The sequence below is a fragment of the Panthera onca genome, chromosome F1, assembly GCF_046562875.1.
Source record: "Panthera onca isolate mPanOnc1 chromosome F1, mPanOnc1 haplotype 2, whole genome shotgun sequence".
In the NCBI taxonomy this organism is placed as follows: domain Eukaryota; kingdom Metazoa; phylum Chordata; class Mammalia; order Carnivora; family Felidae; genus Panthera; species Panthera onca.
The window spans coordinates 44,388,451-44,414,627 of record NC_138355.1 but is presented as its reverse complement, the minus strand read 5'-3'; the positions used below and the strand labels follow the sequence as shown (position 1 = coordinate 44,414,627).

The window sequence follows — 26,177 nt, the reverse complement described above, 5'->3', positions numbered from 1 at the left end:
CTATTCCTGGCCTAGGCGTCTCCCCACCCCACCAGTCCTCCCACCTGACCTGACCCCACAGCTGGGAATCATCATTGGCCGGGGGTGGGGCAGCCCCTGACTATATAAGCCTGGGCCTAGGTGTCCCAGGCATCCTGGAGGTCTAGACCTACCCCTGCTGACCCCTGCACACTCCAGCCTGACCCCTCAGCCGGCGCAGCAATGACAGAAAAAGCCACCTCGGAGGCCCCCGCCTGTGGTCCGGAGGAAACCGCCTCTGAGTCTGCCAAGGCACCCAGCGCAGAGCCTTCTGGAAAAATGGCAGCATCGGAGCCTGCTGGGGAAGAGCAGGCTCCCGCACCATAGGCGCCTGCCCCTCAGGCACCGGCCCCCACACCCCCGCAGCCACTAAACCTGCACCTCCAAATGAAGGTGACAAGAGAGGGGGCAGGTGGAGGAGGGAAGCGGGGAGGGAATGGCAGGGAATGGAGGGGAGCGGGGAGAGCTCTCCGCCACAGGCCTCTTCATCTCTCCCTACTTCTCTCCCAGACATCCCCGGTGCCCCGCTGCTGCTGGCCGGGGAGAATGTGAACGACAGCTCAGTGACCGTGAGCTGGGAGCCCCCAGAGAGGCTAGGGCGGCTGGGGCTCCAGGGCTATGTGCTAGAGCTCTGCCGAGAGGGAGGTGAGCTCTGGGCTAAGCCCTGCGTACACCCAGGGGTGGTGGGCTGGGGGGTAGGAGGGACAAGCCCCCAGACCCTGCAGCTGGGCCAGTCTGGGGTGGGGGGGGGGGGCTAGATACAGAAGGATGAAGTGCAAGTGGTCCCCTTAACCCACTCACCTACCACTTCGTGCTCACTCCATGTACCTCTGAGGCAGGGGGGTTGTCCAAATGACCTCGGGAGACCCCCTGTCGTCCAGCTCCAGAGAGCCTCTGAGCAAGTATCAGATAGAAGGGTAGGGGTCCCTTGGTTGCTGCTCTGCTGAGAAGGGAAGGAGATGCTGAGTCGCAGAGGACCCTGCTGGGGGAGGGCGAGCAGGAGGTGGGGACCAGAGAAGCTGGGAGTAGGGGACAGTTGAGAGCAGGAGACCGTGAGGAGAAACGGGGACCAGGGCAATGGCCCAATTCCTGCTGCCTCTGTGCCGTTCACCTCCACGGTGGCCAAGTTCAGCCTGGCTTCTGCCTTTGCCCCTACATTGCTGCATGACGTGGCAAGTGTGTCCAACCCTCTCTGGGCTTTTCTGGCCACCATTCCAGGGCTCGAACACCAGGGGTGTTTGATGCCATTTGACAAGTCAGGGAAGGGGAGCAAGGAAGAAATGAGGCTCAGAGAGGGAGGTCAGCTTCCCCAGATCACCAGGGAAAAGGAAAGCCCCTCTGAGAAGGATGACCATGGCCATGAAGCAGGGGCCTTGCCTGCTCCCCATTTTCCACAGCCTCTGAGGGGGTGCCCATGAATGCCCGGCCCATGATGGTGACCCTTGCCGACCGACTGTGCGGAACCTGGCTCCGGGAGACCAATTCTTCCTGCATGTGGCTGCAGTGAGCTCTGCGGGGGCCGGCCCACCAGCTGTGCTAGAGCAGCCTGTCCACATCCAGAAGATGATCGGTAAGGCCCACCCTTTCGTCTCCTGCTCCCCGAGCCCTTCCCAGGCACCTCATCCAATGGGTAGGAAAACTGAGGCCATCAGGCCAAGGAAACAGGACCGTCCTCTCCCCCCCCCCCATCCCACCCTCACGAGCACAAGCCACGTGCTATCACCAGCTTGCCTTAAGAAAGTTCCAGGTTCCTCAGCAGCAAGCCTCTGGAGGTCAAAGACGCTATTTCCCCGAGTGGCCCAGCCCCCAAGCGTTGGGGGGGAAGGGCTCCCTGACCCCCCCGAACTGAAAGCTCAAGTTCCCCAAGTCACCTGCCTCAGGGTCCCAATGCTAGGAGCCATCCTGTTCTTCCTCCTATCTAATCTGAGCCCCTCCAGCGGCCACGCAAGCTCACTTTCTGCCCATTTTCTGTTCTTGTCCTATGGCCTGGGTTCCAGATCTTCCCAAAGGTTTTGTAACCGAGAGAAGTCTTCGCTTGCCTCTTATCCCACCGTGTCCTGAAGTGGGAGGAAGTGGGAGGAAGACAAGAGCCTGCAGAAGGCCTGGGAAGTTTTCTCCATCCCCAGAGGGCAGCGGTGTACTGGGGACCTAGGAGGCCAGCTGCTGTCCCCTTGCTAAGATTTCTATTTGCAGGGTGCATTAGCCTCAAGCCTACCCTTGCTCCCCTCCCAGAGCTGCTCAGGTTTCAGTCTGTTAATGGCAGTGAGTCATTTGGTCTGATCCGAGGTCTCTGGGGACAGCCCAGGGCCCAGGGTGAAGAGAGACACAGGCCAGCAGGTGGCCTTCCTTCTTGTTCCCCCACACCCACAGGGGGACAGTGTTCCCCCACAGTTCTGGACAAGCCCTCCAAAAAGGAGTGAGCTTCATAGCCACAGGAGGGGTCAAGTTTGGATTCAAGGAAATACTTCTCGACTTCAAGGCCCAAGAGATGTGGGGCCACGGGGCTAGTGAGATCAGAATCCTAGACTGTCACGGCTGGTCCATCTAAGCCAAGCAGGTCCCAAGGAGCCCAGGGACTCCCTCGAGGTCACCCAGCCCAATAGCGGCAATCCCAGAGCCTGACTCCCACACAAGACCGTTCACGTGCGGCCAAGCATCAGGGAGTCTTCTCTGGGACCTTCCCATCCTCTGAGTGTGAGACAAGGCCCTGCCCTAGCAGCCACAGTATGGACACGTTGACTCTAGCCTGGAGGTGCCAGGAAGCCCTCCTGGCTGGGAGGGTCCTGGACCTGCCCCATGGAGCTCAGACTCGGAGAGGGTGCAGGGTCCTGGGCCCTCTGCTCCAAGGCACGGACGGCACTGAAGGAGCCAGCCACACTCAGCACCCACGACTCCATTAACATTCCTCTGGCAGGCGAGGAGGGGATTTCCTGGAGAGAAGAGGGAGGGGAGGCTGTGAACAAAGAGGGACCAGCCAGGCCCTCCTCCTGGGCAGGGCAGGGTGGGGCCCTTGTCCAGAATCCTCAGCTGCTCAGCTGTCCCTTCTTAGCCACCTGGAGCTGCCAAGCATTCCTGGCCCCCTGCAGCTGCCCCTGGAGCATTCTGCTCCTTAGGCTCCCAGAGCCAAGTGCCTGCACAGCTAATCCACGGAGACACAGTGTTCCTTCCCACCATCTCCTCCCCTTCCAGCCTGTGTGCCACCCACCAACTGCTGCCACCTGTTTCCTGCTGAGGGGCCCCGGCCACCACCACTGCTGCCCCGCCCAGGGGGTACAACGGCAGGGGCCGCTGCAGGCTCCCTTGGAATGCCCAGTGGCTTTAGCGGTTGCACCTGATTAGGTGACGGTCAGGAAGGTGGCTCCCTGCCCTGGCATGGGACTGAAATAAGATTTCAGGAAGGATTTCCCAATTGTGAGACTGAAAGGCAGTGAGAGGGGTGACGGAGAAAGAAGGGGGTATGTCTGCTCCGGCCTCATTTAAGAAGGGAAAGCTCCTAATCCTCCCATGTGGCCTCGAGACAGAGAAGTGAGCAAATCAATTTCAGAGGGGCTTCTCTGGAGGCCCATGGCTGGTGTGGAATGGAAGGAAGGTGCTGGATTCGGAGGAAGATGGCATTGACGCCTTTCCTGGGAATGAAGGCCAACAGGTGCCACACCTGATTCCCCACTAGGGGGAGCCAAGGAGCCCGCCAGGACCCATCTGGAGCCCAGGAATGCCTGGGCTGCAGGGCAAATCCCAGCCTGACAAGGTCAGGGCACCAAGGGAGTGCCCGGGATGCCTACTGTTTCACACCATGGAGGCCCTGCCCTCCTGGAACCTCCTGGTTCTCAATTCCCCAAGCACCTTAGGGAATATGGGCCCATGGATCTCCAGCAGTGAGCTTTGCCTTGCCCACCAAGGAGGCAGCCCCAGAACACCCCTCGGAGCCCTCCTGCCCAGCCAGTGACCCTCACCAGCTGTCTCCTACCCCCGCCACAGTAGCCTCCAACCAGCAACCCTATTGCTGGGCTAAGCCTAAACTCTCGCTTTGACGCAGAGGCCCCCAAGATCCGCGTCCCCTGCCGTCGTCGTCAGACCTGCATCCGCCAGGTGGGAGAGACCGTCAGTCTGCAAATCCCCTTCCAGGTAGGTGTGGCTCCTGCCCAGGATAACGACCTGGATGGAAATCAGGGCCCCCACCTGAGATGTGTCAGAGAAGCCCAGGGGATGTCAGGATCCCCATGAAGGTTGGCCTAAGACCCACCACGATAGCTTCACCCTCCCTCTGTCGTACACGGCACTCTTGCGACTCTCCAGCCTGTGGACAGGGCGGGTGGTCCCAGGGCTGGCTGGACACCTGGAGAACGAGGCTGTGAGCAGCACGTGTGTCTCCAACTTCTGGTGCCGTTCCTGGGAAGGGCTGATGAAGCCGTTTCCCCTGGGCACGGCTCCAGAGATCCCTGGACTTGAGTGGGTATGGGGGTGCTGGAGCCTCCTGCACCCGCCCCGAAAGCTCCTCCCTTCCGGGGGAGTCCCAAGCCTCAGGCCTCTTTGACCCACAGTGGCCACGCCCTGGACAGCCAGCGAGTGCACGTGTGCACTGGGGACCAGGACTCCGTCCTCGGCCCAGAGCTCTGACTCAGGCCGCTACGAGCTCACTGTGCATCTCGAAGATTCGGAGGCCAGGGCAGCCATCGACATCCTGGTGGTTGGTACGGGGTCAGGGGAGGCAGGGTTGACTTGCTGGGGGTCCAGATACCCCACCTCCTACCCCAGAGCTGACAGCTGAAGGGATCAGACCAGAGACTGTGACAGGAGCCAGATCCTGGCTGGAGTTGGGGGGCGGGGGGGTTGTGGCAAGCCCAGCCTTCTCCCCTCACTCCCTCTTCACACTCTGGTCCCGTAGAGAAACCTGGGCCCCCCAGCAGCGTCCGGCTCCTGGACGTCTGGGGCTACGACGTTGCCCTTGAGTGGACACCGCCCCAGGACCCAGGCAACACAGAGCTCCTGGGCTACGTGGTGCAGAAGGCAGACAAAATGACAGGGGTGAGGCCTGTTGGAGCCGAGTGGGGTGGGGGAAGTGGCCAAGGTGGCCAGGAAGGCCCAGCCCTCCAAGAGTCCAGGGACCAAGTCCTAGTCTAACTGCCGCTAACCTGACTCCTCATGTGGCTTTTAGCAAGATCCCTGTCCTCCTTGGGCCTCAGTTTCCTCCTGAAGACTGCAAGGAGTGTGTGTGTGTGTGTGTGTGTGTGTGTGTGACTCTCTGAGGCCCTGCAAGGTCTAGAGCAGTGCTTCTGGAAATGTAATTACGCCTATGAATCACCTGGGAATCTCGCTAAAATGCAGATTTTTAACTCAGTGGCTCTGGGGTGGGGACTGAGATCCTGCACTTCCAAGGAGTTCCGAGGTGACTGTGAGTTTGCAGGTCCTCAGGCCACCCCTGGAGTGGTAAAAATCCAGAATTCTCTGAGGACCCCAGAGAGATCATCTGAGTGACCCAGGGACCCCTTCTCCCAAAGCTGGATGGTTCAGCCCCCAGGGAAAGGGCATGGAATGAGCCCCTCGGAGGAAGGGACCGCAGGGTGAGCCAGGTGGGCAAGGGCAGGGGTCAGAGGGGAGGACGACAGGGCTGGGGTTCCCGCAGCAATGGTTCACGGTGCTGGAGCGCTACCACCCGACCACCTGCACCGTCTCTGACCTCATCGTGGGAAACGCCTACTCCTTTCGGGTCTTCTCGGAGAACCTGTGTGGACTCAGCACCTTGGCCGCCGTCACCAAGGAGACAGCCCGGATCCGGAAGGCAGGTGGGTCTGGGCCTGGGAGCAGACACCAAGCCAGGACTGACTGCCGGGCTCGGCCTTTCCTGGCGTGTCAGCGTCCCTCCCTGCGGGCTTCTGGTGGGGGCCGCGAGCCGGGACGTTGGCTTCCCTCTCCTCACCCCTGCCACAGCTCCGCACACACTCACGCATTCCCACGAGCGGCTGTAAAGAAATGCATGCAGTTGATTGATTTTAACAAACACATCGGAACAGACGAGATGCGCCCCTGGGGAGGCTGTGCACTTATTCTGCCGTTGCTGGTGGCTGCCGGCATCGTAGCAGTCACTGGGGCTAATGTGCAGTGTCCCAAGAGAACTGCTCTGAAGGGCAGTGCGCGTGGGCGGGTATTGTCCAGTGAGTTTGCTAAAACACAAGCCTCGCAACCCTGATACAACACCACAGAGACGGATAAGAAAGAGGGGGGTATTTACTGTCTCCACACAGGCACCCGGCCTGCTTGAGTCAAATGTGAGATGCCAAGCCCTTTCTCCCTGTCGCCCTGTGACCTCCAGCTCCCCCCACCCCCATGCAGAGTCTGTGTGGGCTTGGGAAGGCACACTCTTTTCAACTCCGGCCCGAGCTACACAGAATTAGGAAGAAATTTTTGTTTAAAAAAGGAAAGCCAGTCAGGTCTCCCAAGACCAACAGAAATGAAATATGGTATCTCTGGGTTGTAGGTCCCCAGCCTCAGCCAAGAGCTTCTCCTCTATCCAGTCTTCCTGCTCATTCCCCTCTCGGTCCCCTCGCTGACCCGCCCAGCCACGGTCCCAGCTTTCCTCTGCCACTTTGAGACATTCGGTCTCTACGTTCCCACACGTTGGCCACCCCTGGCTTCCAAGATCACAGGAGCCTGGGATCCTGCCACAGAGCTCCTTCATCCCATGGCAGCCATGAAATGGCTTGTCGCCTGCCCTTGTGATGCTAAGATCCTTCTCCAGACCAGCAGCTCTCTGATCAGAGAGCCATGGTCCTCGTGTAATTTTCTACCCTTTAAACCCCAGACTTACCAAGTGATATCAGGCAACACACGCATCCATGAAGGCCTCAGTTTCCCATCTGTCAAATGGGGATAACACACTCACGCTTGCAGAGGGACACGATGCAGATTAAATGAGCCACCTAAGTGTAAGCTATCGTGATTATTTTAGGAAAATGGATGGGGTTAGTTCTAAGAGGTCTACTCCTATAACCTCGAATTTGCCCCCCTTTCTCTCCCGAACCCAGATATCGTTGCCAAGCCTAAAGGGTTTGTCGAGCAAGACTTCTCAGAAGCCCCTTCGTTTACCCTGCCCCTGGCTGACCACACCTCCACCCCGGGCTACAGCACTCAGCTCTTCTGCAGGGTCCGAGCACTGCCCAAGGTGAAGCCCTGCTATGTCCTGGTGGGGGTGGGGGCGGGCGGGGCAGTGGCTTGAATCTACGCAGGCAGCTCCTTCAACGCCCATCCCAGCCCTCCTCTGCTCTCGATGCTCCCCTAGCCCAAGATAATCTGGATGAAAACCAAAATGGACATCCAGGGTGACCCCAAATACCACACCCTCTCTGAGCAAGGTGTCTGCACCCTGGAGATCCGGAAGCCCAGCCCCTTTGATCTCCGGGCTCTACACCTGCAAGGCCATCAGTGTGCTAGGGGAGGCATCTGTGGCCTGCCGGCTGGAGGTCAAAGGTAAGGTTATGAGGAGGGTCCCCCCAAGGACAGGAGAAGAGGAGAAGCCACCACCTCTCCTGCTGGGCTAGATGAGGCTGGGTGCTGGAAATCAAGGCAAGACAGAGGGTGGTAAAGATGGAGAGGTCTGGCTGTCAGAAGGATTTTCCAAGTGGGAGGTTGGCCCGGTGTAGGGAAAGGAGGTAATAGAGTCTGCCACTCAGACTGATCCATTGACTGGGGTGAAGGGGTGTAGCCCTGAGCCCCTCTTGTCCCGCTGCCCCCAACTCGGGGCCCCTGCAGCTGTCCCCCTCCCCCACTCTAACTGCAGCATCTCTTCCGGCCTCAGCCACGCACTGAAGAGCAACAGGAGGCTGTGATGAGAATGGTAAATGTCTGGACCCGCTGTCTCTGGGGTCAGGCAGGGGGTGGGGGTGAGAGGGGAAGGTGGTGGTCAGCTCTGGGTACAAATCTGCAGCGTCAGGCAATGTGCACCCGAGACAGGGGTCTAGCCTTGGCTCTGCGTGCCCTTAGACCAGGGCACTTCCTTGGCAGCAATGTGGGGGCGATGACCTATGCCTCACCTTCCCTCCCCAGGGGGTTCTGAGGCTCTGGACAGGCAGGGAAGTTTCCCAGAGCCGCAGAGACAGAGCTCAGAGCTGGACATGGGGCCCCTGGGGCAGGAGGCCTGGGAAGGAAAGAGAGGGCCTATGTCCCTGTGCCCTGTCTCTCCTCTTCAGAGGGCAGGTGGAGCCCAGCCCTGCCTAACAGCAGGGCTCATGACACGTGTCCTCTGCCAGGTGCTGCAGACCTGGGGGGGTTGGGGCCACCAGGCTCAGCATCAAGCTCCACGGATGCCCCAGACCCCCATTTCTGTGACAGCGGATGGCTTTGCTCCCTGGTACCTGCCTAGCCTCCTCCCCGAGAGGCTGGAGCCCAGGAGCCAGAAGTAGGCCTGGCGGGCCCCAGGCCAGTCTCCCCGGGCATGCGAGGGGGCCTGGAAAGTGCAGAGATTGGAGTGCCCCTGCAGAGAGCTGCAGTCTGGGCGAGAAGCACTCAAATAAAGGCGTGTGGTGTTAAAGTGCGGGGGCCTCTGTGACCACGAGCATCGTTGTGATGGGGGAGGCGCTGTGTCCCAGTGAGGGGGGGTTGATGTGTCACCGTGAGGGGGTCTCCACGAATGACATCCTGAGGAAGGTTCCAGTGGGAGGGGACTCAGGATGTCATGGGAGGGTGGGGAGTTCCAGACAGCTTTTTTTAGGATCTTGCTTTCACAGTCAGGGTTTGCTATGCCTACAGCCTAACCACACGAACAGACACCCTCTTCTCTGGAACCCTCCTTGCTCTGAACGCCTCCGTATCTCCCCTCTCCCTGCTTCCTCCCCATCCCCACCTCCCCCCCCCCCCCCATTGCTCCTCTGTGCTGAGGTTGTCTATTGCCCTCAGATGGTTGGGCGGTGGGGTGGGTAGCCAGGGGTGTGCTCTCCATCAAGGTTCACAGTCTTTTATTAGTCAGGTGGCCCTCCTTGGGAGCCAGGGAACATCCTACCTCTGAGAAAGGGAAGGGCCTAGACTCAAGGCCTGGAGTTGCTGTCCACGCTCAGAACCCTGCCCCCCTCCCTCCATACACGGGGCGCCCGAGTTTGGCAGAGGGTGGACCCTTCCCCAGATGCTCTAAAGCCTAGACTGTGCAACAGAGCCCCAAGCCCCTGAAAACTGTGCTAGATGCCAGGGATACCGAGGGTATCTAAGTGCCAGCAAGACCTCCCCTCCCTTACTCTCAGGACTGTGGTCTCCCCTGGCCTGTTCCAGCCTGGTCCATGGCATCCCAGGAGTGCCCAACCTCAGCACTTTCCCTTGGTCCCCTCCTCCCCAGGCAGGCAGAATGCGCCCTCATGTTGGCACGTCTGGGGCTCTCCTCTCCATCTGGCCCAGAAAGAGCAGAGACGGATGTCACTTAGGGGAGTCCAGGCCATCACCAGGGGCTAGTGGAGCTGGTTGGCCCAGATGACGGGTACATTCGAGGCTCCACCTTGGGACACTCAGGGCAAGAACAATGGCTCAGTGCTGCCACCTGGTGGCTGCATGAGGCCTGCACATCAACTCTATACCCAGGCTCCTCTACCCCGGGAGCCTCTACCTCCGGGGGTTGGTGGAGAATAAAGCAAAGGTTGGGGATGATTTCTGGATCCGCCGTTTCTGCTTCTCCCAGATATAAACCTGGGCTCCCCAGGGCAAGGAGGGCAGGTACCCTGACGCCCAGCAAAGCTGGGAGCTCAGGGTCCCGGGAGGCTGGGACGGAGGCTCCTTGATTCCCGCCCCTCCGTGGCTCTGCCACCTTCTCCTACAGAACAGGAGAGAAAGCAGGGCCATGAAGCCCAGTTTCTTTCTCTCCATCCATGTTGGAGGGGATCCTCTCCTTTCCTTAGGCTTGGTCCCAGGGTTGCATGACCACCACCAGAGATAAGCAGGCTCCCCTAACTGCCATGGGAGCCCAAGCTTGCCCTCCAGCCCACGTGGCCCCTTTGCAGCCTCAGTCTCCCCAGGTCAGTCCAGCCTGAAGCACCGGGCTGCCTGTGGGATGGTCACACAGGTGGGGAGTTTCAAGCCACTTTCCTCCTCCCCTCAGGTCACCTGGCTCCTTCCCCATGAACGGCCCCCCCCCCCCCGCCAAACCTCCTCCAGAACCCAAGGTGCAGGGCATCCACACCCCACAGCCCCGCCAGAAAGGCTCAGGGAGTGGGACCGGTGGGGAGGTGGGACTGGGCTGAGATGCCCCTGATGGGGGCAGGCAGACGCAGTAGGTGGAGTCTAGTCGTGGGGCCCCTCTTCCGGGGGGTCCTCATCAACAGGGGGTGCGGGCCGACAGCGGAAATGGTCATTCCAAATCTTAAGGAAGGTGACCCGGAACTTCTGGATGCGGAAGGCGTAGACGATGGGGTTCATGGCTGAGTTGCCATGCGTGAGGAAGATGGCGACGTAGATGAGGATGCTGGGCTTCTGGCAGGAAGGGCAGAAGAGGGTGATGCAGTTAAGGATGTGCAGGGGCAGCCAGCTGAGGGCGAAGAGGAAGAGGATGAGGGCCAGCGACTTGGCGATCTTCAGCTCCTTCCCATAGTACTTCTGTGGGTCGCCAGAGGAGGCCGACACCTTCTTGTTGAGCTGTTTGCGGATCAGGTAGAAGACCTCCAGGTAGATAAGGACCATGAGCAGCAGGGGGGGCAGCACCCAGACGAAGAAGTTGAAGTAGACCATGTACTCCATGCTGATGACCTTCTCAAACTCGCACTCAATCACGGGCTCGCCCTCGCTGCCGTTGGCCGCCCAGGCCCGCTCCACCTCCCCCAGCTTGTTCCAGCCGAACAGGGGTGTCAGGCCCACCACGAAGGAGAGGATCCAGCAGCCGGCGATGGCCACCGCCGCCCTCCGGGGAGTCACCACCGTCTTGTACCTGGGGAAGGGGAGGGCAGAGTGTGAGTCCCCCCCACTCCCACCAGGCTCCATCAGCCCCTACGGGGCCCCGAAAGGAGGCTCCCGCCCCAGCCAGGACCCAGTGAGTGGGGAGGTGCCGGTCTTTGGCCAGAGGTCCGAGTCTCCAGGATCCAAGATTTGGGCCAGAGCTTACAATGCACTGGTGCATCTCACCTGCAGAGGGTGGGAAGCCTGGTTAGCATAAAAATCATAACAAACGAAAAATCAAGATTAAAAATCAGGACAGAAAACAACAAAGGACCTCCCGGAAGAGTTTTAATAAAATCACCAAAGTAAAAATCAATCACGTGTGCTCGGCACGTCCCCGTCGGTCACCTCTCGTCACTGTTTCACGACAGCCCTCGCGGGGTAGGAAAGCACCGGACGAATGAGTGCCTATCTGACAGATGAGGAAACTGAGATTCCAGGCAATCACGTGATCCGCCCAAGGCCACATGGAAGGTGGTGGCACTTTCCTGTACTTCCTCACACACATCTACACTGACCAAAAACAGCCAGAGGGTTGAAGAACCACTCTTCCCCTTGGGCCAGCTGACTCAACTGTCGAAAAAAGCCTTCCACACCTCCCTCCTGTTGGCCCTGCCCCTTACCTCCCTACCGGTGCCCCCATCTCCCCTTCCATGCTTACCTCCCCTTTCCCCTTCCAATCACTGTCCATGCGTATCTCCTGAGGGCTTGAGTTCAAGCACCATCTCTGTCCCCCAAGCTGATGGAGAATTATTCTCGGGAAAGATAACTGATGGTCACTGAGCATTCGCTGCAAACAAGGCACATGAATGCATGCATGCATGGGTGCACTTGCTGCACAGATGGGGTGTTTTCTGTGCCAAGCGCCAGTCTCTGTGCTTGGTATTAGGTAAAGGACCCTGGCCTCTCCACAGCTCACATTTTGGGCAAAGAAACAGACAACATGGAAATAAATACACAAGACAATTACAGGTTGCCGTGTGTCCTCTGAAGGAAATGAACAGATTATGTCAGGGCATAGAGCTTTCCAGCCTTTTCTGTGTCATGACACACAGAGAAAATGAGAACATCTGGATGACACGGAAAATGGACGAGGCTGCCCATGGGCGGTGACGGCGCCCCCACCGAGGGCAGAGAGTTTCAGCGTCCTGGGAGCTCCCCACTTCCCTTTAAACCAATCCAGCCAGTAACCAGCATGTCTTCTGCCCACACACCGCCCTGGAGTGAGTGCCAGGGGCTGGGGCCCGCCCGGCCCTATGCCGAGGAGCTGGCTCAGCGCAGCAACTTGCCCAGTTGTTATTTTCCAATGCAGCCTCTGAGATGGATGGAGTGCCCTCTTGAGCATGTAAACAGCTCCTGAGACCCACAGGGGTGGAAGGGGAGGCCTCCCTAGGACTCCATTTGCTTCTGTCCTGTGCCTGCAGAATCCGTGGCTTTCTTCTTCACGGCGATGATACTTAAGGTCCCTCTCACCCTGGACACCTCTCCAAGCACCAAAGCCCCCTGCTCTGTGAAGGTTTATAGGGATGGGAAGGGGAACGATTTGAGGGGAGGGAGAAACCAGATCCCCTCACCCCATCTAGAGAGCAAGAACTAGACGGGATTTGGGGAACCTCATTTCCAATCTCCTTATCATTCCAATGGGAGAAATGGGGACGCTGGCTGACTCTGACACCTTCAGTGTGGTGCCCCCTCCCCTACTCTGATCATAGGGTCCTCGTGTCCCCGGAGCACCAAGACGCCTTGAAGGCACCCAGTTTGCTTGTGCCTCCTTAAGTTTTCTTACACATAATCCTTGCTATCTTGCTGCAACTGAAGCCCATTCCCACCTCTTGGACCACCAGCAGGATGGCCAGCCTGGTGCACACACTGAAAGTCAGAGACTGGAATTTGCAACCTACTAGATCAACCCTTTCTCTGTAAAATGAGACAGTGGACCCCACTTCAGAGGGTAAGGACAGAAAAAATAACATAAGGGAAGTAGTCTGTGAACACCCCACCAATGCTCCTGTGCCTGAGCTCCTACCCCTCGAAGCCCCTAGAAACGCTCCCACTTGGAAAACCTCCAGTGTCTCTAGATGTTCAGCAAAACACAGCCTAACGGCTCTCAGATATCTGGCTCCGGGCTCGTTACTGATGATCTGGAAGTGCTCCCCACACATCCCATGGTGGAAGAAGCTCTGGATGAGTCTAGGGGGCAAGACCAAAGGAGCACAGACCGTTCTGCCAGGAAGGAAGGCTGACATTGCCATGGCTGCCGCGAGGTTGGGGGAAGCGGGTTTCCAGGGTGGGCCTCAGCAGGACCAAATGGGGCTGCGGCTGTGGAAGGCTGGGGGCCAGGCACCCCCCTCCTGACCCCACCACCGCGGCCCATCGCACATCCGATTTATATCCATTTATCGTTTACAGAGCCCTGTACATTCACGTCTCAGGTGATCCCCACAACCACCCTGGGAATGCAGCACGTAATGGGATTACCATTTCACAGATTAGGAACTCCAGGCCCCGAAACGGCCGATAACTTATCAGGGTCTCGTGACTCTGAGACCAGTTCTCCTTCGGGGCACCAGGCTCCCTACAGGTCACTTAGATACAGGCTGACTGGCAGAGTGGCAATGCCCCTTTCCTACGAGCTTTAAAATGGGAACATCTGGATCCTGTCCAAAGAGGGTCTGCCCAGAGATGCGGGGATGGACAAGGTGACCTCATGTTGTCATCTAGCCTGGGGACTGGGGGGACGGGGGGGGGGGTGGGAGCGGGGGGCACCCAGGACCCACACCCGGGCAATGATGACCCACTGAGAGAGGAGGTGGGTACGGACAGTAACCCAGGTGCGAGAGAGGGAGGAGGCAACTTCTCACTAGAGAGGCGCCCACACCCCTCCTCCCCTCACCCTTCCTGACTGGAGCCCCGGGGTTAAAGCTTTCCTGGGGCTCCTCCAGGGCCAGGTCCCAGCAGACCTGCAGCTTAGGGTATCAGTTCTCATCTGTTTTTCTTGCTATTTTCTCCATGGTGGGAAAGGGCTGGACCCAGGACCTTAGCTGAGGTGGGGCGGGCTCTCACAGGAAGGGTTGTGTCCCAGGACCAGGGAGAAACTCACCTCTCCCCACACGTGGGAAAGAGAAACAGAGGCTGCAAGTCCTGGGGAGCACATGGGGTGGGGCAAGTTGAATGTTCTCCCATGCTTGGGGCTATCCCTCCCAAGTTGGGGCCTGAGGCCACACCACCCCCGCGGCTGTGTTGGGAACTAGCCAGACAGACGGCTGTCCTCAGGAGCGTGCAGTCTCAGATAGACATGGGGGGGGGGGGGGGGCGGCAGGGGAGCAAACTTTGGAGACATCAAAACACAGGGCAGGCAGCACCTTCCGGACGTCATTGAAGGCACCAGCCCCATCACCTCAAGTATCTCCCTCACAGTGCTGAAAATCCCACCATTGGTGACATAGATCCCTTTGGGTTAAGAATTGGCCTCTATGGGTATGATTTTTAAAAGGCAAGACAGCACTAACTCAGGGTATGAATTCGCTTATGAGCCAGCACCTTCCTGATGACAGTGAAAACATGGAAAGACCGTGCACCTGGAGTAGAGGGGTGGCAGGCTCCGATGGGGAGAGGAAGAGCTTCGGGAAAGAGGGGCAGGGGAGTTCCCATCCCTGAGCGCCGGCCCGGCTGAATGAGGAAGAATCTCCTACCACAGATGCTGCCAGGGCAAGCGTGGTTCAGAGGCGGACATAGGGGGAAGGTCTACAAATCCCACGCTCAAGAGAGCAGGGCAGAGGATGCCGTTGCCACACCCCTGCACACTCTGGCAGGGGTGCCACACGGGAAGGGGAGGTTCCGGAAGCTAAGGGAGGGGGGGCATCGAAAAAATAACAGCTAATTGATCAGTAAAGATGACAAGAACAATGCCGATAGGAGCTAACACTTACTGATATTTTTCGTGGGCCAGGCACTGACTAAAGACAGTCCTATGAGTTAGGTATTGTTATGGTTATTATTTCCATTTTTTTCAACTACAGGAACCGAGACTCCGATGATGAGACCCGTCCAAGGTCCCTCAGCCAGACAGAGGCAGAGACAGAACTTCTAAGATTCAGATCGTTCCAAGTCCAAAGCTCAGGCTGGACCCAACTCTGGCACTCCCGTAAGTTGGCGTTGAGGGGGGTTGGAGGGTGGAACCCCAGAGTGGAAGGGAGCCATGGTGAGCCTTGCCTGCTCCAGACAAGCTGCTTGGATTGAGCCGTTCTGAAGATACCATTAGACCTGCCTGGGAGCCTCCCTCCTCCCTCCGGGTCTGACCTCTTCATAGCCCCCAGACTGGTCTGTTCATGAGCCGCCTAGATGTTTAGCGGCAGGTGTCGGGGCAACCCAGCGGGCAGGTGCCTCCCTTTGATTCACTAAACAGATTCTCACTGGGCACCTTTAGGGTTCAGAAACATTGAAATATTGAAGAGAACGGGCTCTCATGAAAGTAACTTTCTCGAAGCAAGGGGACAGGAAATGGACGTAAAAAACAAATAAACAGATCAGCTCAGACAGTGAAGTCAACAGGACTCCCCGAGGGAGTGAGTAGCTGCTGGGCAGAGGGGACCCTCTGAGGAGGACACGCTGAACTGAGCACCGAACGATCACCAAGAGCCAACCAGGCAACGATGGGGGCGGTGGCAGCGGGGGGTGGGCAGAGCCTTCCGGCAGAAGGCACGGCCGGTCCACTTGAAAACTACAAAAATTTGAAAACACACTAGTAATAGGCCTTAAGTGTGGAGGGCTTCATGCTGCTATAGTAAGTTGGTTTTGAAAATTATAAACAAAACAAAACAAGGTAAGGCAGGTGCAGGTGCTGAGGCCGGAGGTCAAGGCACAGAGAGCAGCAAGGGAGGCCAGTGAGGGCAGGGACCAGGGCGGGTCGGTCACAGCTGTGGTCAGGGACACACCTAGGGCCGGGAGGGCCACAGTAAAGGTTCTGGGGTGTATTCTAAGTGCAGGGAAGCCATGGCACGTAGAAGAGTAATGTCATCCAACGTCTGTTTTTAAAAGCTCCCTCGGACCGCCATGTGGAGAATGAGTTGTGGCCGGGAAAGCAAGAAAACCACAGGGAGGCTATTTTAGCCATCCAGGCAAGAGATTAGGTGGTGTTCTCTGGTCGGCACAGGGGCAGGGGACAATGGACGGCTTTAAGACGCACTTGGGAACCGAGCCAATGGGACCTGCTGCTGAATCTGGCCGTCCAGGTGAGAGGAAGAATCATCAAGCTGATGCTCATGTTGTGATCCTGGCCACTGGGCAGAGGGAGATACCGTTTCCTAAGTCTCCCCGACCCCTGGCTCCTCCGGGGGCCCCTCCCCTTACTCTGAACCCCAGTCCTCTTGCCCACGAGGTCCACACCGCATCACTGGGCCCTCGCTTCTATCCAGCTGGGGGCAGATGCTTTCTGTCCATCTCCCCTCATTCAGATCTCAGCACAGACGTCACTTCCTCAGAGAAGCTTCCCTGACCGCCCTGCAAGACAGCCCCCATCACCCTGTACCTCTTGCCCTGTTTAATTCCTTTTTTTTTTTTTCTTTTTTCTTTTAGAGAGAGTGAGAGAGAGAGAGTGCAAGAGTAGGGGAGAGGGGCAGAGAGAGAGAGAGAGAGAGAGAGAGAGAGAGACAGAATCTCAAGCAGGCTCCACGCTCAATGCAGGGTTCGATCCCACCCCCCCGGGATGATGACCCGGGCCAAAATCAAGCCAAAATCTGTCAGACACTCAGCCGACACAGGAAGTGATAAGCTCTATCAGGAAAATTAGGGCCACCCAGGCGCCCCTAATTTTCCTGATAGAGCTTATCACTTCCTGTCTCTCTCTCTCTCATTCTGTCTTCACATATGCATACACATATATGCATTTATCATCTGTTTCTCTCCAGCAGAATGTGAGCTCCGCTCAGGACAGGGCCCTACTTTGCAGGCTCACCACCGCAACCCCGGTACCTCGAACAGCGTTCAATCACTATTTGCTGAACAAATGAATAGATACGTGTAGAAACGGGTAAGCGAATCCACACGGCCATTTATTCAATCACTTATGATTTATCCCATGATAAATAAAATTTATTCAGTGAGAAATAAAAAAATGATTTATTCAATCATCTACGATTGGTTGAGGACCTATCACAGGAGTACATCTCAGGGCACCAGAAATAAAGATTAAATGGTAGCTGCTCAGTTGGCGAAGGTCAGATAAGAAAGGCATAGCCAGAGCCCTGGAAGTAATCATAGAGCCCTGGATGAGAAAAAATCATTCCCTGGTTCATTCCCCGCTGCCCTGGGAGCTGTGGGAGCCCACTGATGAATTGGGTAACTACGGGTCTCCTGCTTAGGTCCTGGGACGTAAGGCCGCTCTGACGAGGGCCTCTTACGAGAGGTATGAGAAAGGGCCATCAGGTCACCAGCCAGCCCCCAGCACTTCCACGGCGGCCCAAAGCCCAGCGCTGCCCCTGCGAACCGTGGCCAGAACTAACTTCCCCATTCTTCCAGCCCGCAGCCCAGAGAAGATGTCTCCATCTCAAGCGAAATCCTAGTGGGAGCCATGGGCGTGCCCCTCCTCATGGGTCCCGTGCCTCACGAATAGGCTCCTTTTCACAGATAAGATTACTTCCAGTCAGAGGCCCTAGCTGTGCACAGAGGGGAGGCCTCTCCCTGCCCAGAGCCTCCGAGGGAGGATCTTCCTGCGCATGATGAGGCACTGACTTTTCGGTAGACCCTGAGAACGTGAGCAAAAACCCTCCTCAAACCAGGCCAAAGCTCCGAAAGTCACCTGGTGATGAACAGACCACAAGACGGGGGCAGGAAAGAAGAATCTGACAGAGAAAAGAGAAGGGGGGAGACCCGAAAGATCTCTCTTTGGTGGATGGAGAACTTGCCAAACAGAGGAAGTGTTCAGGGCACTTTGTCACTGCACACACAAGACCTGGGCCTGAAGCTGGCTGTCCCCAGCCTCCCTCCTCCTTCTGCCCTGCTGTGTGTCACCAGGGGCTGAGCCCTGCAGGCTGCGTTTCCCAAGCTCCTGAGTCGGTGGGGGTCTGCGGGTGAGCACTGGAGCACCGAGGGAGGAGAGGAAAGCCAGGATCTTTCTACCCCTCTCTGTGAGTCTTATGCAGCCGTTACATCGGCTCCTTGGCCTTACCTCCCAGCAGACATGCCCACCGTGGTCCCAGCTTCCACCAGCCCCTGGGCCCCAGGACCCACCTCCTCCCTTTGTCCCTCGGCCCAGGGCTACCTTCCCGTGGCTGCTAATCTCTGGGTTACCTCACTATCCCGTTTGGCCTCTCAGATGTTTCCTCACCTGCGGAACCAATTCCTGGCATTCAAGGCCCTCAGCCGTAAACACCTCAATGATCTCTGAGTTCCCCGTTAGACCCCAGTGGCTCAGAAGTGAAGCCAGAACAGGAAGAACTGAACACAGTCATCACAGAGAACTCCCTGCCAGGGGGATGAGAGAACTGACCAGACTCTTCACAAGTATGTGTTGACTCAAAAGAGAGAGAGAGAGAGAGAAAGAAAGAGGGAGAGAAGCCACATGGCCGTTTTGGAAAGGGCTGAATGTGGCCTTGTTGGAAGACAGGGGTGATGAAGTGTCCTGTCAACTGTTGAGGCCAGGGAAGGTCCTCAGGTCTGGCTGTCCCTGTTTCCCAGTCACGTGGCCAGAGCACTGGGCCCGAGGGCTGGGGAGGGGAGCGGGGAGCTGTCAGCGTGTATCTGCAGCCCTACGGGTTGGAGAGTCGGGTACTGAACCCTCCACCTCTCCTTCCCTCTTCCTCGGTGTCTGAGAAGGAGCGAGGCTACATTGTTCTGCTCCCCTCCTTCCTGCCTCCCTTCTTATCAAGAATCTTGGCCACTTGCAACTGGAAACTTGGATCCCAAGACCAGGGAAGTAAGGCTTTCAGACTATTAAACTACTTCCTGCAGAGAAATTCTTCCTCCCAAAGGAGAACAGGAAACCAGATACAATCAAAGGTGCTGGGCACACTCCAGGGGCCAAATATTTAACAGTTACATTGCCCAGGGGAGTCTGGATCAGGGGTCATTGGGAGGGGCCAGGATGCCTGGGTCCTAGTAACCCTGCCTTGAATTTTGCTCACTTCAGACCCTGTGGCATCAGCTACCGTGTCTGATACGAGTGTCACCAGTCCCCAAGAGGGAAATCTGTCTGATACCTCCAGGACCAGCCCAAAGGCTACAGAGAGAAGGAGTGGATGCTCTGAGCAACTTGAAAGAAAAGAGCGGATAAATTGATTAGGTCATTAGTGTAAATGGGCCTTGGAAATAGCTCCTGGTCACTTGCTAAGGACAGATCACTCCACAGCCTGGTGGGCAGACCATCAAGTGTGCGTATGTGATTCAGAAACCAGCCGCCTCCCCACCCCTCCCCGCTAGAGATTCAGAGCCTCTCCCTTGGATCTGGGAGCGAGCAGAAAAAAACATAGCTCCTGCCCCAAAGGAACTCTCTGTCTGACAGGTAGGCACAGCCCCTGCCCAAAGGGAGCGGCCAGGGTGACGAGAGAGCAGCCCCTGCCGAAACACACGAGGCCGAGGTTCCCGGCATGAAGCCCAGGCTCACAGGCTGCACGTGTAGCTGGCATCACCAGTCCTGCCCCAGGCCTGCGTGCCACCCCACGAAGCACCTCTTCTCTGTGGGTGTGCCTTCCCTGATCCTTACAGAGAGGGATCTGGATTTGTCAGAGCTGCAAAGGCAGCTGCAGGGGGTAGGGCGTAGGGAGCAGGGTTCTCTGATTCGGAGGAGGCACATTTTCCAAGTACATCTGCCTGCCATCCTCAGTCCTTTCCCCCAGCCCAGGGTGAGTTGGAATGTCCCCGAACAGACGATGCCCTGGGTGATTTTGAGACGCAGTCACCTCCTCCCCACCCACCATGGGAAGGAGCTCTCTGACTCCCAAGGCCAGGTGTGGCCCCACATCCCAGTGACGGGGTGGCCCTGGAGAAGGAGGGGGTCTGACCTGATCAGGCAGCTCGGGGAAACCGGACCCAGACCTCGGCATTCCTGGCCATTTCCTGCTCTGAGACTTAATTCTCTCCTGCTGTCAGGTAAGGCCAGGATGGCAAAAAGACCAAGGCCAAATGGCCCCACCTGCCGAGGGTGACTTTCTGACTCATTTGGTGGGTGGGACGGAAAAACCCACCCTGTCTGCATATGGATTTAATGGCCTGTGAGTGGTTGGTGCAGCGAGGCCTTTACTGTGACGACCGTGGTGGTGAAGGGCCAAATTCCTTTTCCAGTGAAGTGGAAAGACCTGCCTCTGGGGAGAGGGACCTGATGGGATCATTTCCACAGGCCTCTCTGGCCTCTTCAGACAGTGGCCACTGACCAGAGGCAGCCAAGAATCTTCCAGTGTGTCTGGCACGTCAGCGGGGCAGGGCAGGAGGGACATGGGAACGTGAGCACCTCCCTGGGCTCGAGGGCACAGAGGGGCCCATGCTGCCTGTCCGCGTGGCAGCAACCTCAGGACCCCCAAAGAGACAGAGTCCTCCCTTGGGGTCCTTCCTTGTGGTGTGGGTCAGGAGAGAGGGGTTCCCGTCCAGGCTCTGCTGGGAGTGAGCTGGTCTGGGTGAGACCCCTCCCCTTTGGGGCATCTGTGTCCTCAATCGAGATGATGTGGGACTGAGCCAGATGTCTCCCAAGCTCTGCACGGTGTGCCCCCTCTTCTGGAATGCGTTCGATCATCCTATATAGAGAGCTGAGCTTGGCGCTAACAGAAAGCGGGGCTGGAGGGGTGGGGGGGTGGCCTGAGACCCAAACTCCTCTCCCAGTGCGGGGAGGAGGGGCCCGAGGGCCGTGGGGGTGAGGCACACACAGTCTCCCAGAAGGGAGTTCCTCCCCTCAGCTTTCGTGTTCTAGCTATGTGCCCCACAGACAGGACGATGGGCAGTGACAAAGGCCAGAAAGAGAAAGAGGCGTGTGTGGGGGGTGAGTGAAGGAGTAAGTGAATGAAGGAAGTGTGCTGCAGAGTCAGAGTTCGCTCTGTTGACTGAGTTGAACGAGTTCAAGCTGCGGCTCCACTGGTTAACAGCTCGTGGCCTTGAGCAAGTAACGACTGGAGCCTCAGCTCTGTCCTCGGCACAGTGGCCTTCCTGAGAAGACGCCCTTTGCTGGCTCACTGTGACCGTGGGGCTGGTGCGCTAACTTGTCTAGGCCCTGGGTCAATAGTGGCAGCTGGGGCCTAGCGTTGTCACCTCACCTTATCACTTCACCACCCAGGGGACACCCCTGACTCCACTGGAAAATACAGTCAGCTCCTAAAGAGATACAAAGCAGGTTGCAGGGACACAGATTAGAAAGTTGCTGGGGCACCTGGGTGGCTCAGTCGGTTAAGCGTCCGACTTCGACTCAGGTCACGATCTCGCGGTCCGTGAGTTCGAGCCCCGCGTCGGGCTCTGTGCTGACAGCTTGGAGCCTGGAGCCTGCTTCCGATTCTGTGTCTCCCTCTCTCTCTGCCCCTCCCCCGTTCATGCTCTGTCTCTGTCTCAAAAATAAATAAACGTTAAAAAAAAAAAGTTGCTTGCTTCATTTTGGAAGACTGGCCACATGGCTTCAGTTTCTCTTTGCAGGAGCTCTCCCACCTAACTCAACCTTGGTACAGAATTAGTCTGTGTTCCCTGATCTGCCTGGGGTGGGGAGGGGGCAGGGGAGGGTGGGAGCTTGCTCAGCCCCGCACGAAACCCCACACAGGGCCCTGGAGGAGCCATACTGCCTAGCTGGGCCCAGTAAAGCTCTCTCGGGGGAAGTGGCCGGTGTGGAGACTGCAGACAGCGGCAGGGCAGACTCAGGAGGAGCCCGCGTTCTTTCTCCTTCCTCCCTTCTGAGCATCTCCTGGCCTAGAAACCACGGGATAGTCAGCATCTGCCTAAAAGCCTATGTCCATCAAGGGACCATAACGTAACCCCCGCCAGGGAGATCCCATGCAGACTCCAGAGCATCCCAAAGGCAGTAGCCCAGCTGGGACCCAGGAGACAGGCCTTCTGCGCCGCGGCTGAGCCTGGAGTCACAGGCAATGCCTCTGCCAGACCCTCCCCAGCCTAGGAGACGGGGATGCTCGTCCTGGGGAGGCAACTTCCCAGGGGGCTTCCTAACGTTCAGAGCCTCCAGCCCTCTCCTCTAGAAAAGATGTGACAGATGGCAGGATGTGGGAGGACAGAGAGGGCAGGGGCAATTCTCCACCTTGGAAATCTTTCCAGAGTCCACTCCCACCATCAGGCCTCCACTCCAGATCTTCTGCTTTTATATCAGGAAATCCTTCCCAGGTCTAACTCCAGTCCCTTCTGCTGCCTCACCATCCAAAAGCGGGACTGCTCTTAGGACCTGGAAGGAGCTGTGTGTTCCCCCCAGGTCCTGGCCTTTCTCCCCACGGACATCCAGCTCAGTGGGGTTTGGAGCCCAAATAACAGCAGTGAGAACCCCAGCACTTTCCCACGGTTGCTGGTCGGCATCTCCTGATGCTTTGTTTGCCGTGTATCTCACTGCACGTGTGCATTTTCACCGAGCCCCACACGGCCAAGTCCCCGGCCAGGCCCAGCCCAGACTCCAGTCCTTCCCTGTCAGCAGCACACGGGGGGAGAACGGGGCAACAGCCGCTGGCCCTGAGCCCCGCCAGCCCCCCACCCTGCATTGGCTCAGGTGGCCCCCCTCTATTCTGCCCCAGCCACAGAAATGAGCTGGGGGGGGCTCCAGAAGCAGTGGAAGGGGGGACACCTGCACCCACACTCCCCCGGGTGGACTCAGGGAGGGCACAGATCCCCTTTTCCAGGACAGCACGTGGCAGGAGGTAGGATGTTGGCTCTCCTGGGTCACAGTTGGAGCCTGACGCCCTCCTCCCCACATGGGACAATAAGTTGAACTCTTTGTTCTCCTCTGGAGCATAAAACCACAAGTACCCCCAGAGCAGCACCCAGGTCTGCTTCAGTGTTGTGTCCTAGCAGCTGCCGCGATGCCTGGCACACGGTAGGCACCCAACAATATTCGGGGAAGGAAAATGGATTCGTATAAAACGCTCAATTAAAACCAGAGAAGGCTGAAAAAGAGGGGGCAGGTGGAAGAAATAAGGAACAAATCTAATGAAATAGAAAGCGATTACAAACACAGTAGATATTAATCCGACCATGTCAATAATCACTTTTAATGTGGATAAAGTCAGGGGCGCCCGGGCGGCTCAGGTCATGGTCTCACGGTTCATGAGTTTGAGCCCCGCTTTGGTCTCTGCACTGGCAGCACAGAGCCTGCTTGGGATTCTGTTTCCGCCTCTCTCTCTCTCTTTCTCTCTCCCTCTCTCTTTTTCTCAAAATAAATAAATAAACATTGAAAAAAATAAAAAAAAAAAAGAAGTGTGGATAAAGTCGGAGGGAGGGTCAGAGGAAGCCTGCTCCCTCCCAGCAGACAGAAGACCCTGCACCAAGCACACACAGATCAGGCACCTGCTATGGGATCCTCAGGATTTCATGCTTGGGTCCTGCTTCTGTCACCCAGCCCAGTACATTTAGCCAGCTTAATTCGATAGTTGTAGCAAGAGTCTAACCACACTTCCTTCTGCTGCAAGGCCAGCCCTTCTCCTCACTGCCAGCCCTGGGAGGAGGTGGGGCCCAGCCTGTTCTCTGCTCTGCAGGGAGCTGCCCTGCACCCCTGTCCTTTGCACAGAGCAGCCAGAGCGGCTGGCAGCGTCCCAGAGCAGGGGCCCGGCGAGGCAGCTTCTCTGAGGGCTGATCGATAAACTCATTTTCAGTCACTCCCACTTCTGCAAAGCCCTGTAAATCACTCACATCTGCTACGACCCTGGATGGCGGAATCTCACATTACGATGTGTGTGGGGGAGGAGGAAGCTTATTAAATCAAAGCCCTTTTTTTTTTCCATCTACCATTCACGAAAACTTCAAAGCGTCGTGCTCAGAGCTGGAAAAAGAGGATGCAGAGGGCTGGCAGTAATGGGCCTTGGGGACTCAACCAGGCAAGAATCAGGCAGGACACGCACTGCCGCCACAGGGGTGAGGGAGGTGGGGCTGGGGGCACCGAAGTGGCTTTCCTGATACCAATGCTGACGATCTGGGCTACTTAGAAGGTCCACCTTCGGGGGCCCCCAACATTTTTAAAAAATTTTTTTTAACGTTTATTTATTTTTGAGACAGAGAGAGACAGAGCATGAACGGGGGAGGGTCAGAGAGAGGGAGACACAGAATCTGAAACAGGCTCCAGGCTCCGAGCTGTCAGCACAGAGCCCGACACGGACCTCACGGACCGCGAGATCATGACCTGAGCCGAAGTCGGCCGCTTAACCGACTGAGCCACCCAGGCGCCCCGGGCCCCCAACATTTAAATCTTGCAGAGGCCCGACCACGTACCCCTCCCCTTCCTCAGACCTCCTCGGCTGGTACTCACATCCCTGACAGCCACATCGGTTGGCCGGGGAGCAAGAATTTCCAGGTTAACCCAGCACTAGCAGGCTCTTAACAGGCATTAGAGGACCTGCCTTTGAATCAGATTCAAACTTGCCGCATCAGCAAATTGTATCACCTCACAGAATCCTGGCTTCTGCATCTGTAAAATGGAGCTGAGATCTGCCAGGCCCAGCTCCCGGTGTGTCCCTTGTCACCGTCTGGCATTGAGTTTTGCACACAGTCTCTCCTTCCCTCTTTTCTCAGTCATCCCGGGAGTGATTTGCCCAAGGTCATAGCGCTGCTGACCGGAACTGGAACACCTTTGGAACACCTCCAAAGGTGGTGTTTTGTGTTTCACACATCTGTGTTCCCGTGAGGCTGTGAGGGAAGGGAGGATAGGGACCGTAGCCTTTCATCCCTTGGTGTCTCTTGTCTGAGCCTCTCAGACTATAATATGTGTGGGTGGCAGGACCCAGTGGCACTCGGCACAATATCTGGCACAAGACTAGCCCCCCCCCCCGCACCCTTGTTTGGGGAGAGGCTGACTGAGGAGCCCAGAAAAAAAGGAAAGGCATTGTCTTGTATCCTACAGGAAACAGGAACACAAGTCCCCGCCAGGTTCATCGCAAAGCCACCCGTGTGACCTGTTCCTCTTAATGGATAGCTTCCCCCCCCACCGTGCAGACAGAAAAGAGCCAGCATGGGAGAAGAAAGGATAAAGACACTCGCCACCTTGGCAACATGATAATGACACAGCCCAGCACCATCGCAAAGCGCTTCCCAGCCAGGGATCCTACTTGTTGCAAACAGCTTGCCAGGTTAAAAAAGAACAGACTGTTGCCATTTTACAGATTGGAAAACTGAGACCCAGGAAGGTTCAGTGCGTGCCCAAGGCCACAGCTTGGCTGGCTAGTGTCTGAGTTGAAACTGAATCCAGGTTCCTCTGACTTGGGCCCAGTGCTCTTTGCAGGATGCACTCTCCCTGTGGGTGGCAGAGAGGTCCTCCTGAGCCCCTCACAGCACCCCCCTGCCGCCAGGACCCAGCCCAGGGCCTGCTGGGAGGCCTCTCTAGCCCGTCTCCACCACTCTCACCTCTGTGGACCTCGTGGGATCATTTCCGCTGCCCTGATGCTGACAACGCCTCCAGATTTAGCTTCCCTGCGGCCGGGCAAACGAGCACGTGCGGGCCCCGGGGCCTGAGAGAAAGCAGGCAGGGCCTAAAGGAAACCAGGCGGCAGGCCAGGCCTGCACCCACTGGCAATTTCTGCCCCAGAAGTCTCAGCCATCTTAGCTCAGGCTGTGCCGATCCGTCTCACTGTCTGCAAAATCTTGTGTCCCGTGTCCACTGCCCAGAAGCTCTCTGAGGACAGGGGCTGCGGTTCCCGGTCTGGAAATCCCTGAGCACAGTGGCACTGGGGAGTGGGTATTTCACAAGTGGCATCCACTTTGGTATCTGGCAGGCGCCAAGCTCCAATCCAAGTGTTGCTCCTTAGGAGCTGGGTCACAATTTTCAAGGGACTCTACCTCCCCGGTTCCTTATTTCTCTATGTGTAAAATGATGCTGATCGCAGCCTTTCAGGACTACATAAAATCAAATATGCTGACAAAGAAGGTGCTCAGTGCTGCTCCCGACACCGAGGAGATCCTCCCCGGGCGAGCACTCCCTTCCCACCAGCCCGCACCTCTCCTTCCTCGGGACCCCCTCATCCCTGCACTCATGGAAGAGCCTGGAGCAGGAAGGGAGGTGCCCAAACACTCTCTCCAGGGCAGTGATGGAACACACCCCTACCTGTGCACAGGGCTTTCTGCACCTCCCAGGCCTGCCACTTCCCCAAGGC

The 26,177-nt window shown here is 57.4% G+C and overlaps 2 protein-coding genes across 3 annotated transcripts in view; one reads left to right on the top strand and one right to left on the bottom strand.

Annotated features, from left to right (window-relative positions):
• Window positions 1–172: 172 nt before the first annotated feature.
• Window positions 173–7,554, top strand: MYBPH (myosin binding protein H). The gene is given in 13 exon segments (XM_060644157.3): window positions 173–378; window positions 381–411; window positions 529–663; window positions 1,416–1,462; window positions 1,465–1,588; window positions 4,055–4,147; window positions 4,511–4,616; window positions 4,618–4,709; window positions 4,904–5,043; window positions 5,642–5,801; window positions 7,041–7,177; window positions 7,295–7,408; window positions 7,410–7,554. Coding segments are annotated over 13 exon segments (1,500 nt in total). The 5' UTR covers window positions 173–201; the 3' UTR covers window position 7,554.
• A 1,395-nt stretch (window positions 7,555–8,949) lies between these two features.
• The window catches only part of ADORA1 (adenosine A1 receptor), a 34,458-nt gene continuing 17,230 nt past the window's right edge, over window positions 8,950–26,177 (bottom strand). For both annotated transcript variants that reach the window (XM_060644155.3, XM_060644154.3), the window contains exon 3: window positions 8,950–10,912. In XM_060644155.3, the coding sequence (XP_060500138.1) occupies window positions 10,273–10,912 (640 nt within the window). In that variant the 3' untranslated portion in view covers window positions 8,950–10,272. The remainder of the gene's footprint in view (window positions 10,913–26,177) is intronic.